This window comes from Taudactylus pleione, unplaced genomic scaffold (assembly GCF_031769625.1).
Source record: "Taudactylus pleione unplaced genomic scaffold, aTauple2 ptg001027l, whole genome shotgun sequence".
Lineage (NCBI taxonomy): Eukaryota > Metazoa > Chordata > Amphibia > Anura > Myobatrachidae > Taudactylus > Taudactylus pleione.
The window spans coordinates 3,464,690-3,482,010 of NW_028285428.1; the positions used below are offsets into that span (position 1 = coordinate 3,464,690).

General features: G+C 42.1%; 1 protein-coding gene across 1 annotated transcript in view; it reads right to left on the reverse strand.

Annotated features, from left to right (window-relative positions):
• Positions 1-17,321, reverse strand: part of AGPS (alkylglycerone phosphate synthase) — a 192,825-nt gene that overhangs the window by 128,087 nt on the left and 47,417 nt on the right. The window contains exons 2-5 of the mRNA XM_088461206.1: positions 14,813-14,902; positions 5,947-6,037; positions 4,294-4,414; positions 3,132-3,206 (exon numbers count right to left, since the gene is read on the reverse strand). Coding sequence (XP_088317332.1) covers positions 3,132-3,206; positions 4,294-4,414; positions 5,947-6,037; positions 14,813-14,902 — 377 coding nt within the window. The remainder of the gene's footprint in view (positions 1-3,131; positions 3,207-4,293; positions 4,415-5,946; positions 6,038-14,812; positions 14,903-17,321) is intronic.

The following is a 17,321-nucleotide window of genomic DNA, read 5'->3' on the forward strand; positions in this document are numbered from 1 at the left end:
CACTAGAGGAACATGGCTGTCTGTCTATAACAACATGGACAGTCGGAGCACCTTGTTTGCAGTACAAGACACACTGTTATTCAAGAGGATTAACTACATTGTTAATTATCTCCTGTTCATCTGGGGCTCTATTACATAGGACAATTATAACCATTGCTGCATGAAAACTCTGCATAGAAGGGAAATGTCCTAACGAAAGAATTTAGGTCCAACTTGATTTTTTTTTAATGGTTTAAAAGGACAATTATACAGCAGTGAAAAATGTTAGTTTTAGGAAAAATCAGTGCAGGAACAATTTATCAGAGGAGGGGGCCAGTGTGCCATCCCCCCAACCCCCCTGGAAGTAATTTGTGCATGCGCATACACTGAAGACTGGCAGGGGAATATGCAAAACCAAGGGTCTGTGTGCACCACATACCCTGCACCCATTATAGATACCCAAGTGAAGGACAATTAACTTTTCATACTGCTTGTTTAGATAATAGAACAAAATAAACATTGGCAGCATATATCAATTGCCATCAATGCAATAGCTAATTTTTGGCTAAGGTATTGTGTCTAGTGAGATTAAGGTTTACTTGACTTTAATGAGCACCTCTCGAACATAGGACTACCAATATTTTACACAGAAAGAAGAGCAACATAGAAACATTTTGGACAAGACTTTTCATTATGTATTTACTCATATATACAGAATGGGTATGAAGTCCCGGCAGCTGAATAGCCGCCGGTTCATATCCAGTTGCCGGCAGCCCGAAGGTAGAAGACCCCGACAGGGCAGGTAAGTACCCTATCCCTACCCCTCTGGACCCAACGCCCTCCCTTAGTGGCGCCTGACCCTAACCTACTCCCCTGGTGCCAAACCCTAAGTTCCCCCCGGGGGGCCTAACCACCCCTTACCGCACCCTAAAATTAACCCTCCCAAGGGGTGCCTAAGCCTAAACCCCCCCTCCCCCAAATCCTAACCATCCTACGCTCCCTAAACCTAAATCCCCCCCAACTCTGCGGCTAACGCAAAGGTTGGCTGGACTTACCTCGTTCAGGCTGGCATCCTTCCGCATTCCGGTGTCGGGATTAAGATAGGCGTCGGTATTTAAACACCTATCTTAAGTCCCTTGTCAGGATTTCCTTGTTTGTATTGAGACCGGTGGCATCGCGGCCATCAGGCTCGTAACTACATCACATTATATACATATTAGATTGTGCGGTCTCAGGAGCGGGACACTCCCTCGATGTCCACCCATGTGTTTATTTCTTTGTTCTGTAACATGCTTTATGCTTGATCTATACCTTTCCCCATAGGTCTTGCATATCAGGATGCATTTCTTGACACTTCCTGAATGTGCTGTATGTTGCCTTTGCTTGTTTATGACTTATATATAATGAGCTATTACCCCATTATGGGGCGCTGTGGAATTTTGTAGTGTAATATAAATAATACCGCTTTTTTACCTAAATTCCGGGTCTGACCCGGAGGTTGGAACAGGGTTCCAATCCGGATCAGACCCGGAATCAGTAGCGGCTCTAGGCCTGGGCAAGCCGGGCAGTCGCCCTAAGCGCCACCCTCCTGCCCGGCGCTATAGTGATAATGTAGCTTCAGGGGGAGGGAGCAGAGGAGGGAAGGCGCGGCAACACAGGACGGCTTTGGGCGCAGCAAAGCCTAGCGCCGGCCCTGCCCGGAATTTAGCCAGCGCCATCTCAGGATATTCCCGAGTCGGCGCCGTTGTGACCCGGCTCTTCCGGCATGGAAGTGGACACTTGGAGATGACGTCATCTCCAAGTGCCACGCTCCAGGTCATCGTGACCCGGATCGCGCTGTTTACACTGCAGGGTTTCATGGGTTACTCCAGTGTTAAACCCTGCAAGTTACCTGGGTTGGATTGCCAGGTCACTCGACCAGGAGATCCATCCCTCTCCCCTGTTACACCAAGGAGCTACCCGGGTTAACCCTGCAATTACCCGGGGTTTTAGCTCTGGTGTAAAAGGGGTATAAACAACAAAAATAATGATACTCTGTCATTAATACTAATCCATAAAATAAAGCAAATATCACACAAATGTTCTAAGCAGTCACTTATTGTGAAGCGGTGAATGCTTCAATTGACCGCATTAAAGAGCTTTTCCCCACGGCGTGAGAAAGTTCAGCCGGCCGCTGGATTTTTGCAATTCAATTGGCAGTGAGAATTTTAGCTGCGGTAAATTCTATAGGATTTACCGTTTTTTTTTCTTGCAGCCCAAGATCAGAGAAAAATCCTTATTTTAAGTTAAAAATGTTGGAACTAGGTTCAGTACCCCTGGGACATGCCCCATAATGATCAATTAGAAGGTTTCAATTAGCTTAATTGGGCCAATAATTGTATGACATTATTTGGATAGGTATATGGGGGTACTGTATGGATAGGACAGGTGTTTTTAACATTGCAGGTGGGAGTTGCAGGTGTTTTTTAATGAATATCTTTATGTGGCTTCAAATTACTCAAAAATCTACAGCATTTATTTTAACAAAAAATAATAGATTTTCTATCATTTATTCACTGCTATTTTAAAAGCGCAGAATATTTTTCTTTGGGGCATAAATATTTAAAAATTGTTTTTAGAGTACAGGCTGATTTCCCCCAATTTTTTTTTTTTTATTAATTTCCCACAGCTTTTTAACTATTGTTTTCAATTGGATAGCGCGAGTATCGGGAGCAAGCATAGCCGCGTAAACCAGAACCTGGTCGTGATAGCTGCGTTAACCATTGCAGCATAAAATCTCAATTGAATGTGCTCCAAAAGATGTTGAATGTTACATAAAGAAATGTCTCAGTTTCACTTAGCAAAGCATAACCATTATTAACATTCTCTCTTTTCCCAAACATCTTCTGTCTGACAGTATTCCACTAGCAGAAGGCTGCTGTAAGAGAACCTAAGATTGACTGCACAGGAAAGTACAGTATGCAGCAGTCCTCTGATGGGGAACACGAGCTCATGCCAGTCACAGCTTCTCCGATACACCATCAGGTGAACCTTCTTCACATAAGATGAGTAGGTTTGATAGTCACAGTAATGATGCAGGTTTGTAAAACATACTAATTGTAAGCCTTACAGGTCTGCTGAAATTCACCCAGGACAAAGCACTGGACACTTACATGGCCACAAGACGATGTCTGGAATTCTTTTGAACATTCCTTCCCTGAGTGCAAACATTTCGTGGAGGCAGTGTCCTATGGAAGAATGCATTAATACAGAGAAATATTGAAAAATGGAGATAATAGGAATGGTTAGCTAGCCAGGTGACATAATACGTCTGTAAAGCGCCATTCGCAGTCTGCAGCAACAGCGCTTACCTTTAATACGTTTAAAATGTTCATTAAAATATTCTCTATGCTAGAGGCATGTTTCTTACAGCAATCCAGTGCAATGTAATCCAGATACTCAGGCAATTTCTTATGGGGAATACGATGCAGCCATTTATAATGATCTGCTTTAGAGTTGGAAACAATCGTTGGGCCGTTTTTGAACAGCTAATAATGGGGGCTGATTCAATTCAGAGCAATGTTGAACAGCCACGGGAACAGTTCCCAGGGCTATTCAATTGACTGCACGGTTAATCCCGACTAGAACCACTTAGATCAGATTATGCCGGTGACAGCGCCTTAAACTGGGTGTTTAGTCACCGTAACCGACATTCTCCGTCTAAAGTGTCAGGTGCGAAGCTGTTAGCGCCGTGCTAAGACGGAAAACAGCATCACGGCCGGCATTTAAGTCGGATTTCTCCTCGCACCCTCTGGAGGGTGCGAACAGATATCCTCTAGTCGGATTTAATAGCGCGGTCAATTGAATAACTCCAGGAACTCCTTCCCGGGGCTATTCAACATCGCGCTGAATTGAAATCGCCCCCCCCCCAATGATCATTTCTAACAAGGAGTTAAGCTTTCTAGGGCATAATGGTTGTTTTGGGGCAACAGTTGAAGTGAAGTTGGGTCAATTGCCCCAAATTACCGGGAATGTCAAGAATGTGTGGCCAACATCAGAGAAATTCTTGTTCCAGGGGTTACTTAACGTCTAGGTATGCGTTTTCATCGAAATGGGGCGCATGGAATGTGTCATCTCAGGTTTGGTGAAACGTATAAGGGATAGCCAAGAGGCTTCATTAGACATTAGCATATATGGACTGTACTAACATCATGGAGGGGATGGATACTTTACACTTTAAACAATGTCCCAAACAGCTATCAATCTCACGTTTAGTGATCTGTATGGAACGCTGTAGACGACAGAAAATAACGGCACACAGGGAAACTTTCTTACCATGAGCTCGGAAAACCCGATCCTCAACGTCTTGAGAGAATGAAATGCCGATGGCTTTAATCTCCTGGAGAAATCCTTCATTTATAACAGCTGGTGGGGCATCACTTACATTTAAAGATGCCTAATCAAGAAACATTGATGGTTAAAAGAGGGGTGAGAAGTGCAAATTGCTGCCTATAATTGGAAAGTAAGGACTTTAAAGAACACTTGAGTGTAACATTTGAGCAGCAGGGTAGCTCCCAAGAACCGATCAATACTCCTGTAATGGCCTGGCATTACTCACGGTGGTAGGACGCACCAGGAAAAGTCAGCTCATCAAACTCTAGTTGAAGCATATGAACTATCAAAAAATTAGCGGAGCCCAGCGCATTAGAACTATCAATACGATTTTAAATAGAGTACATTATATATGTTGCGTCACCTGGCCAATATAAATGTTCCACGTTTAGCTTGAACTAAAAGAAAAGGACGCCGACTATTATACTTTTTTAGATTATTACATAAATGCTACTGTAGATGGGACCTGTGCCGCTTCTCCCACCCAACCAGTCACTGTGGAACAATTTAGTACATTGCATATTGCAGCTTCGGATGATATTTAAGTAGTAGGCAATCGCATGAAAAGAAAAGTCTGCAATATATACTTTATGGGCTGATTCTGGGTTAAAAAGTAGATCCATTTAACCATTATTTGCACACTGAGGCCCTCATTCAGACCCGCTCGCAAGCACAAGCACCGGAGTGAGAGAGAAATTCTCTCGCTCCGGGGCTCGCTACAAAAGGGGCGGCTGTCTATGTTGATCGACAGCTAGCCCCGTTTTGTAGGCGGGGTGGGGGGGTGGCCGGTCAAACGGCAGGAACGCCTGCCGTTTGTAGGCGACCCTACTGACATCACCAGTTATGTCAGTAGGGAGCTTCCTGCTCTGTTAGAGCAGGAAGCTACCTGGGGCTTGCGGTAGACGAGACCCTACCGCAAGAGTCTCGTCGCAAGCCCCGATGGTTTCGACCATCACGACCATCACCTGGTCACTCGCTAAAGCTGTGGGTGGTGCTTAGCGAGCGGCCAGGAGGCTGCCTTTCTAAACAAAAGCGGCCGCCCTCATTCAGAGCGCTTATAAGCACCCTGATGGAAACTACGACCGCAGTTGGTTCTCTGCATCTGTAAAATAGGCATTTTTGGGTATCAACTGGGCAGCTATCTTATGGACTTACACAAGGGAAGCATTTTGTTGGGGTATCGTGGGAGATCTGTGCTATTCTGTGGCGTGCCTATGGCAGACGGATCTCTTACAACCATCATGGGTTAGGTATAATACTAATAATGACAGCCGCAGACATAAAAACAATGGGCGGTGCGGATATATGCATGAAGCCGGGCAGATCGCTGCATTTGAATAGAACTAAAAATCTTGCCGTTGTTGCAGTCTGGACTTGCGCCCACAACTCAATTAACTTTAAGTTCCCTCTCTTCCAATCAAGTACAATCTCTTCTAATCCATGGACAACGAGAAGTATAAATAGGTCTAGTAGTACAGGAAACTTTCGCGGTGGCCTCCTGCTGTAATTTACAACAAGGGCTTATTTTAAAACGCACCATCATGAAGGCTATAAAGTGGTGGATGCACATGAGTTCATTATATAGTTATTACTTACTCGGGAGGTAGTTTTGTGATCCAAACTAGCACCAAATGTCTTTTCCATCCATTCTCGTAAAGCTGGGAGCACCAGGCCACTTAGTTTATACCTGAAATAAATGAAATCGACGTTTGTCCAGTTTGTAATGAATGGCATACACTACTTACTGATGAAATAAAGGAATACAAAAAAATTTAAGTGTACAGTGAGCATACAATATTTCATTCATATGTAATAAAACAGCAAGTATATGCACTCAGCATATAAACAGCATATACGCACAAATAAGTACGTGCACATGCAAGGTGACTGGTTTAATAATTGTACATTAGAACGGAAGCAGCACCAAAAGGAATTGTAGCAGATTATGGTTATTATTGCAGGACGTCCCAAAGGCAATGTCATCGTGTGCTTTTATATTACACATCAGAGCTTTGCTCCACAGAGCGGTTATGTGGGAGGTGCAAAAAATAAAAAAATTAAATAGTCATAATAAGCCCACAAAGGATGAGGGTTATTACATCTGGATTCACTTCTTCAAAGACTAAGTTGTAGCAGTCTGTCCCATTAGTACAGCAGTATCACTGGTAGAGTTTGTATTGTATGATGTGTTCAAACATCCACCTTAACAAAAGAAAACCTTTTCAGCAAATGTATTGACTAAAAACTTCCTGAAATCATGTTATTCTCATTCAAAACACCCCTAGAAACATTTATTACATAAGAGGATGCCCCTATAATACATAACGGAGCTCTGTGCAGAAAGGAGACATCAAGGAACGGGTTCTGCAAGATTTATTAAAGGCTAACTAGAAGAATAATGACACTGCCAAAATATTATATTACCCTCTCCTGCAAACATTGTTTACTTAAACTATCCTACTTAAGAAGGAGCCTTTTCAGTTCATTTTTCTGTTCCACGATCAACCATATCAAGTGTGTATTGGAAGCCTGACGAACATTGCCTAAGCCAGGCACTTCTGCTGGATAAACAAATCTGCACAGCATCTGGGCTGCACGGGCTGACGGACAGAAACCGCCGCTGCTTTCTGCTCTGGGGGGGCGCAGTATGGGAATTAGGAGGGTTAGGAGCAAGTAGCTGCCTGTCTACACTAAAAAGGGAGAAGCATTCGGCACTAAAAAGTAGGAAAAGCAGTACTGGTGGGACGTAATAAAAGAAGGCAAACAGGCGCCATGATGTGACCCCAACAGAAAAAAAAATAATCAGTATACTAGAATTATGAACGGAATGTTCTCTACTGACAAATGGGAATTGCAAACCTAAAATGTGTCGCTTTAAGCATTGGGAAGTAAGTATAATAAGTATAATCAAGAATAAAGCTAACCAACTGTATATGCCTTGTTGTACCGTGTGTGTAGCCAAACAAGCAGCTGTACTCAGCATAACTCATCTGACCAGGCTGCCTAGAAAGGAAAATCTGAATGCATGAGGCCCTCCATTGTGCATGTAACCGCTAGCCAGGACACAGGAAGCTCAGTCTTAGATTTACTTGTCATTTAGGATAACCCCCCCCCTAACATACAGACATCCTAGTAGATTCTGAACGTGTGGTCCGAAAAAAAAAAGCTATGCCTAAGTGCTATTCTTCACTAGTTCTTCACAGACGCATTTATGCACCTGCCACGGCTATTTAAAAACCCTGATTATCTTCAGCAGGCCAAATTGGGGTACCCAAAGTGATCCACCATGGCAGAACGGAATCAGTATGATATCCCGGCTGCCGCATGGCCGGGGGTTTGAATCCCAGCAGCAGCACCCCGGCAAACCAGCAGAGCCCGGCAGCGTAAGCCCGATAGCGCTGGAAATCCCGATCGTCCTAAGGTAAGTATCTACTAACCTAACCTAACCCCCTTAATTCTAACCCTCCTTAGGGGTGCCTAACCCTAACTTCGCCCCTGTGCCTAACCCTAACCCCCCCCTTCCCCGCTGCCTAAACCTAACCTAAGTCCCCCGGGGGGGTGCCTAACCCCGAGTCCCCCCCGGGGTGCCCTAACCTAACCCTCCCCCCCCGCACGGCTGTCCGTTCGCGGCGCCCGATATCCCTTCGATCGGGATGCCGGGCGCCTGTCTCCCGACGTCGGGGAAATGACAGGCGTCTAGATATAGACGCCCGGCATTTCACCCTCGCCGGGATATGACAGTCGGGAAGCCGGCTGCCGGTATTAAGGCAGCCGGCTTCCCGATAGTATACCGCTAGAACATCTTTAGGGGGGGTGACATGATGATTACCCGAAAAACTGACAGCACTTTTCGTTATTTACCTTTCCGCCGGATCCAAATTGAATACGGGAATAAGCGGGCACGCGCCCGATACTTTATCCCTGCTAACAACGGCGATGATGGCGAAAAGTCCGACCTCGAATTGAATATGGACCATAGTGTCATCATGTTTTGTTGTGCCTTACAATTGGGAAAAAAACAGTAATACAACAAGCCTGGGTAATGACAGACATAAGGCCGTATTCAATTAGTTTCGCACCCGCAATACTTTTACGCATGCTGCACTTTGTATGATTTAGCTGCGGAAAATCATGTGCTGTCAGAAATGGGGAAATCAGCCCGACACCCCCCAAAAGATACACCAACATTGGGGATCAGTATAGATGTCCCTGATTAGCCCCCCTGGAGCTATTTGGGGTAATTAAGTGCTTTCAATTGCCTCTTTATAGCGTGTTTGCACAATTGGTGAAGAATAGCATTTAAGTGCCGCCAAAAACGCACCTTCAGCAAGCACCTGCAATCATAAAAACACCTCCCCCATACTTGCAGACCCCCCAAAAGCTTATTTCGCTAGTTTTTAAGTTTGTACCCCAACTTTGTACTTTTCACCCCCTTTTTCAAAGTAATTTTTTGGGGTGTCCCCCAATTTTTTTTAGGATTTTTTTTGACGCAGTTAAGCTTTGGGGGGCTGTCCCAAGGGTGCTAAGTGGTTTCCCGACGTTTGCACTCCAAAACCGCAATTCTGCACTTTTTTTCATCACCTATTCATAGGCGAATCTTTTTCGCCTATTACACTGCATTGCGTTTTCGCGTACGCGAAAACCGGATGGAATTGAATATGGCGATACTCTTCTGACAGGGGAAAAGTCACAATCGGTGATACTATTTTGCAGATCTCAGCTTTTCGCACCTAATTGAATACGGCCCATAGAGGTAAGAGAGCCCTGCTCGCAAGCTTACACTCTATAGGGAAATAGGCATTGATATACGAGGCTAAGTGCTACATATTGCATATTGGTCCATCCAGATTGCGGAGGTACTTGGTGGGCTGTATCACATGGGCACAGAACACGGCACAAAGTACCTTCTCTTTCCTGCATCATATGCGGATCACTAGGACAGGCTCACGGAAGACTTCAAAGGAAGCAAAGACACAAATTATTTATAGAGGAATTAAGTGGGCAACACAATCCGGCATGATAGAGGAAACTTACCGTGCACGGCCAAAGTACCACTCAGTGCCGATTATGTCTCACTCCAAGTGAATTGAATTACCTACTCACAGATCTCATGAGAGATGTGCAGGGTTTTGCCTCATCCATTGAGCACTGCTGCTGGCTAACTTTGGAACTACTTATGTTAGAGCATGCCGGTATTTGATGAACCACAAGTACCCGCATGTCCTTGCATTCAATGGTTCCAGAGAATGCTGGGACATGCAGTTCTAAAACATCCAAAAAAAAAAAGTGTACACAGATTCCCATTACAGGCTAAGCCAATCAGCAGCAATTTCCCACCATGGCCACTAGTGATTGGCTAGCAGATAAGGGAGCACCCTGGTACATACAGGGCACAGCGATTCAGAGTGAGGAGTAGGGTCGGCTTTAACTGGGTTTTTTTTTTCCCAGAAGAGTTTTGAGGCTGCACTCTCCCGAGTAGGGGTTCAGCCCAAAAGCAGCACTTAAAAGCCCCTTCTCACTGGCTGGTCGGCATATTGCCACTGGGATCTATAAGCATGCTGTAAAAATGCTGGACATGTGCTCCTGAGTGCACCATTTTTACTGGTCAATAATAATGACGACAACCTTGGGTGCGGAGAATATTTTATTTGGTTTACGGACTTTGCAGTGATCACACTGAACATGGTGTCCGGAAAATGCTGAACTGGTGATTCAAGAAAATCCTAGTACACATATGATATTCCCAAAATTAGGACAATCTGAGCAGTTGCTTAAATACTATAAAACATTTCTAGGGTGTCTTGAAACTCATGAAACTGGGCAAGCTAGCTTTAAAAAAAAAAAAAAAAAGATGTATTGCAGGTCTGTCCAACATGTGGCTCTGCAGCTTCTGTGAAACTAAAATACCCAACATGCCCTGCCGCAGCTATGCTATTAGGGGATGCGAACACTGTAGCAGGGCATGCTGGGATGTGTAGTTTCACAACAGCTGGACAGCCAAAGGTTGGCCAGGCCTGACCTACTGTATGTAGAAAATAGTTATATATACCTACACACATTTGAGTGGGATTGGAAAATTCTGAAAGTTGTCCTGGTTGACAAGTATTTGTAACAGAGACCTACTTTATTTAACATAGATCTCTACCTACATATCAAGGGACACAGAAGATTGCCTGCAAACATATGTAGATGAATCTGCATTTAAAGCATTTTTTACATTAAGCTGGAACATTTAACAGGTATAATTTTTAGTGATGATCAGAAAATAGCTACTTCAACTGTTCATGGCATTTATAGAACATAGTCCCTGGTTCTAGAGCTCCGGATGTGACAAGGCCAATAACCTAAGAGCCAGGAGAAACTAAAATAGGGATATACAGCCCAACAGGACATATATATATATTATTAAGTAAAAGGGGGCATTCTACTTGCTCAGCAAACTTAAAATAAATGTTAAAAGGATTGATTCCATGGACCTTTGGATTATTCGCCCTGTTCAGGGCCGGTGCTTCCACTAGGCAAGCTTAGGCAGCTTCCTAGGGGCGCCGGCCACTAGAGGGCGCCCGGCCCTCCAATCAAATTCACCCCCCTATTTGCCGGGTGCCCGCTGAGATTGTGTTACCAGTGGGCACCCGTCTCCTTCTCTACCTCCCCCCACCCCGGCGGCACCCCGTTCCTTACCAACTCCCCCCCGGCGCCAGCCGAAGGACAGAGCTCACTCCTGAGCTCCGTCTTCCGGGTCCCGCAGTGCACTATGGGAGTGACGTCATTCAAGTGTTGTGTGTGCGCACACGCGGGCCGCACTATTGGGGGCATTACAGGTGCTGCATTACTGGGGTCACTACAGAGGCCGCACTATTGGGGGCTGCATTACTGGGGGCACTACAATTGGAGTGGCGGATACGTTTTGCGTTTTAATATTGATAAATATATATATATATATATATTTATTTTTTTTTTAACACAAAACTCATCTGCCACTCCAGCTGTGCAAAGTCATTTTCACCTGAGGGGTTAAATAAGTAGGCGGGGGGCAGGGGCACATGCAGAAGTTTTGCCTAGGGTGCCTTGAAGGCTAGCACCGGCCCTGGCCCTGTTCTAAACCAGCTATATCAGAAACCTGGTGCTCCAAGCTGGTGTTACACAGAAGCAGCTCTGTATGTGGAAATGCCTTACATCCCAAATATTTACTGAAATACTGGCAAGATTCAGCTAGACATTGTATAATAACTCTTCTGCTGCCACGGGCGAGTTTAAATCAGTGTTCTTTTATGACCTGCTAGAGAACGCATATTCAACATTATCTCTGTATAACGTCTCGGTAAACACCGCACAGCCCTTTGTGACAAGGCTGCTAAACACAGAGCTCCTTCTCTAACTGCAACTTGTGCAGCGGATGTAAAATGCTCTCCTTTTGCTGACGTACTTATTAATTAATGAAGACACAACACGACATCAACAGTGCATAGCTGGCTCCAGGCTGCCAAGATGTACCGTGCAATGCTCCCGACTTTGTCTATTGTCAGTGGTTCCCAGAGATGCATGGGTGGGTGGGATGGACAGAGAGAATATTGTCTGGGGTTTATCTACTGAACGCCAGGCAGTTCTGCATGTGAAGAACAGATGTGTATTATTTATTGGGTGGTTCAGTGATTCAGCAGCGAGCAGTAAACACTGGAAAATTCAGCTACCACGAGGCTGAGAAGTGTAGGGCTGAGTAATTACACTCAGCACGCTGCATCCATTATTCATCCAGAGACACAGACACCACCGACCAATGCTGAGGGTAAAGGATTTTATTAGATATCTATCTATCTATATATCTATATATATATATATATATATATATATCTATATCTATATCTATATATACACACACACACACACATATATATATATTATATAAAAAGTGTACAACGGTCCTGTACCAAACATTTGATAAAATGGAGCTTATCTGACCCATCAAACTACAAATCAGTCCAATAACTCCATTACATTTTCACAATTAGAAGTTAGGTAAAATCAGGAACACAAAGAACAAAGTATTGTGAATTGTGTGTGTATTGTAGTGTGTGTATTGTGTGCGCGCATGTAGGTGTATTAGGGGTATTGTGTGTAGTGTGTGCATTGTGTGTACTGTAGTGTGTGTACTCGTGTGTATGTGTAGTGTGTGCATTGTCTGTAGTGTGTGTACTGAGTGTGCAAGTGTATATGTATGCATGTATTGTGTGTAGTGTGTGCATTGTGTGCACTGTAGTGTGTGTATTGTGTATACTGTAGTGTGTGCATTGTGTGCACTGTAGTGTGTGCATTGTGTATACTGTAGTGTGTGTACTGTAGTGTGTGCATTGTGTATACTGTAGTGTGTGTATTGAGTGCACACGTGTATGTGAATTGTGTGTGTGCATTGTTTGTAGTGTGCATTGTTTGCGTGTGTGTGTGTAGTGTAGTGTGTGTGATAATGGCGCTAAACCCTTTAAATAGTAATATTGAAATAACAATAGTGACGTTGCATAATAAATACAGTTTATGAACTTCCAAATACTTTCCAGATCCCCTCACTAAGTTGTTTAGGTGACAGCTGTCCTGTTAGTATGCTGAGGAGTGGTCAGGTGAGGAAGCATATTAAATACAAATGTTTATAATTCATAAATAATAATATGTGCCAAGTGTTTACGTACAGAACAAACTCTGCTTATCGGCTTGTAGGACCATCACAGTCTTACCTTAGTTCTAAATATTTGACACTTATAGGAGCATGTCCTGTTTCCCCTCTATATACACACCCACACCTCTCTACGTTCTGTGTATCTGGCCTCATTCTACTGTGAGGTGTCGTTATATGTAAATATTTATCTGTCTTATAATCCTAAATAAACATGGAAATCGCGCAACTTTAAACAACATGCATACTTCAGATAACATACAAACACAAACACACATTGGGATGCAATATGAAATCATATCAATGTGCTACACACATACAGATTTGTACCAGGAGAAAAGTAAGCACTGGGAACCTTTAGTGTCACATTATATATACAGAGTATGACACCGGACTCAGAGGTAGGATCAAATAAAAATAAAAAGAGCAAACCGGGAGCAATTTGCTCCTGGAACAAACCATGCTGTAATGCAATCGGGCAAATGTAGCTATTATTTTACATGCAGGGAAAATACCGGCTCCTTTTGCATGTAGCCCGCAAATACTGAGCAGATGAAATTTAGAATTACGCTACAAACACAACCCCTTTACCCTCTAACTCTCTCTGCACAATGGAAATCTGCCCCACCTGCAGTGCACCATGGTACTACCGAGGGGCAAACTGCTCTTTTTTTGATTTGCTCTTAATTTTGAATCAGTCCCTGTATGTACATTCCAATATAGGTGTATATAATATGCTGTATATATGTAAGATGACACTTGGCGAGTATCAGAATCAGGACCCACTGACACATTCGGTCTCCTCTTAAAAAGAAAAGGAAAAAAAACGGGGTTGGGAGGAAAAAAAAAAAAAAAGGAGGGGGGAGTTCTAAATGTCATTAATAAAGTAAAATAAAGAAACAAAAATATATAAAAAAAAGCCAAGTGAATAAAACACAAGAAGTGATAACATGAGAATAACTAAGCATTCAGCTTATGTGTTGTTAATGTCAAGGTTCAGAACTATGTAGATGTTCTTGTAATACAGAAAGCTTTTACTGTCACAGTAGTGCACCCTGCAGGTTCAGCCCTTTCTGGTTTTTCAGTCTCAGAACACGGACAATCTGGAATTTTTTCCATCAATTCAAAAGACTCTCTGGTTCTTTAAAATGCTCTTATGTACAGCACATGCTCTGTGTACACGTAACTGCACCAAGTGGTGTTTGCCTTCGGATTGGGTGAACGTAGAAATGGGCTGGAACTTGGGGTCTAACATCATTGGTCAGTGGGAGTGAGCTATTGATAAACAAACATCATCACTGGATAATGCCAAATATGAGGCGTACAATAAATCTGCATAAACCCACCTCTTCCATTTAACCACTTGCAGCTTTGCGTTTTGACCAGAGAAAGCTTAATTGTGCTACAGCACCATCTTCAGGCGGTGATGGGTAAATGCATTCTCAAATGAAGACAGCAGTTAATAAATGAATTTCCCTATTTTGACGAATTGCAACATTTGGTAAACAAAATGGACCAGATAATTAACAGATAGATTAACCAATGATCCTAACAGAAATATATAAATCAATTAATTTAGACTTGTGTGCTGCTGACGTAACTAAACATTTCAGAACTTAGAGTACGATAATTTTGGTACCTGTGGTGTTACTGGAGAACCAACACACAATGCAGATCAAACCTCAACGCTAGTAGTACATCCAATAGGTTTTACATTTTATATTACAGCAGACCGGTCATGCACAACAATCACAACGTTATATTGTAAATTCTGCTGTGCAGGAGTCCCAAGCTTACCGTCTGCCAGTGAATTCAGCTTGCCCCTTTTTGTTGAAAGTGAATTTGGAATCGCTGTAACCCCATCCGTTCCATTTCAGAACCTCTTGTCTATATGGGAGATTAAAAAAAAAAAAAAAAATTTTAATAAAATTCATTATATCAAATATTTTCTTACTTTAATTATATGAATTTATTTTTCTATTTTTTTCAGAAAGCACATTTAAATGCTTATAAGCTCCAATGCCATTATTTTTATTTATTTCATTTATGTCATTTCAGATGTGGGTTTGATTGCGCACTTATCCTTAAAAAAAACACGCACGGCTGCGTTACAAAAATAGCTTTAGGAATAAATACAATAAAACGTGGTTAAGCATCTCTCCAACATAATAAAACCATAATGAAAATAATAGGGTGACAATGACTTGCTGGCATTCGTGATCAGAACTGTGGTCACATTGAATGTTTTCCAGCTATCAAAAAGGGAGTTTATAGATACAGAACATGAATGAACGGTCTCAAAGTTTTGTATACATCCCTATTCAGACACACCAGGATTGTCACTTCACTGCCCAAAAATAACTACATTGTTGTTCGTGTTACTTATTATATTTTAAAATTACAAAAGAGCATAATTTAGATAATATTTCGAAATGGGGGGGTTATAATAAAAACTTACTTTTACTACAGCTATTCAGAGTATTAAAAAAATGTAAAAAAAATAAACAAAATAAAGCAGGAAATTGTATTTTATTGTATTATTTCTCTAAACTAACTGGTTGGTTCTGACAAAGCAGGGGGAACCAGATCGCCATTCACAGAAAAAATAGTAGAAAATGACTGCTGGCACATAGGGGTAAATGTACTAAAGTGAGAGGTTTTAGAAGTGATGTTGCCCATAGCAACCAATCAAATTCTAGCCATTATCTTCTAAAAGGTGCTAGTTAAATGTTAAGAAGAATCTGATTGGTTGCTATGGGCAACATCTCTTCTAAAACTCACTTCTAAAAACTCTCACTTTTACTAAATTTACCCCCTACTCTCCTATTCAGGCCAGAGGATCTGCTGCTTTGTAGAGAAACCTTTTTTTTTTTTTTTACAATGGATGACGCATGCTACAAGTCTGTGGATTATCGTTCGACTACCCAATGTAACGGGGATCACCGATTACAGATCGCATAATCGCTAATTACCACCACAATTTTAGTCGTAGCATTAGTTTGGCCCGTCCTTAACGCTCAGTAAGCATTTGGGAAACAATAGGTAAAAACTGTACTCAAATTTTATTAAAACAAATGAACGGATAAATGTGTTAAACAGGAAACAATTATTTTCCCTATTAAATGACCACATACCAAAATTAAAAATGAAGTAACTCTTGGTGAGATATGCTTTAAGCATCTCACCCATTCTCTACCATAGCATGAATTATTGTGACACAGGTAGATTGTAAAAGAATAAACAAACTCAATAACACATTGTGCTATACCAGATCAGACGCAAAAATGCTGGTTAATTCACAAAACATTATAGAATGTAACTGGATCCCTGTACAGACATTCATATTATCAGGCACATATAATCAGCTACCCCACTTGTAGGTAAAGGTCAGGCGTACTTTAAGGCTGAAATATTGCACAGATCAATCTTTACATATTTGCAGGAAAATTGCTGGGCAGGTAACACAGCATGTGAGGCGGTAACCATAGGAAACCACAGTAACCCAATATGGTATCTAGACTCACAATTACCTTACACATGGTTGACAACTATGCAGTAAACTATTCAAATTTCCATCGAGTTCACTGGAAAATCAATTATTAGAATTCTTCATGTGTCCTTATAGCAGCCTCTATACTGGAATGTGAAGTGTACATTATACTGTAGCTACTTTAAATGAAAAAAAAAATAAAATAAATATCCACTTTCGGACACAAGGTGGCAGCATAAACACACACTGATTCCTGCCAAGACAGCTGCGGCTGGGTTTCCTGTTCTTTCAACACTACATGTGCATTGAATAATGGGAACATTAAATATGATGTAAATACGTCAGTCCCTATGCATCTTACACACAAATCTCTGAAATGGCCAATGCTCAGCATGAAATACTTTAAATCGGCTAAATCTACCAAGAACTTGGTACTTACAGGTCATTTCTGTATGTCTTTTCTGTATGTATGTCTTTTCTGTATGTATGTCTTTTCTGTATGTATGTCTTTTCTGTATGTATGTCTTTTCTGTATGTATGTCTTTTCTGTATGTATGTGTCTTTTACAGCCCAATATAATGTTAATATTGATTCAAATTGTAAAGCGCAACGGAATTTGCTGCGCTATATAAGAAACGGTTAATAAATAAATAATAATACATTTAATTTACCTAGGATTAAACTTTTTTTTTTTTTTATTAATTACATTTGTCTACATCAAATTGCCCGTGCAGTGGTTACGGGTACATTGCAAGCGGAACTTAAATTCCGGAGAATTTAGCCTATTTCACTAAGAACTAGTGACATTACTGAGGC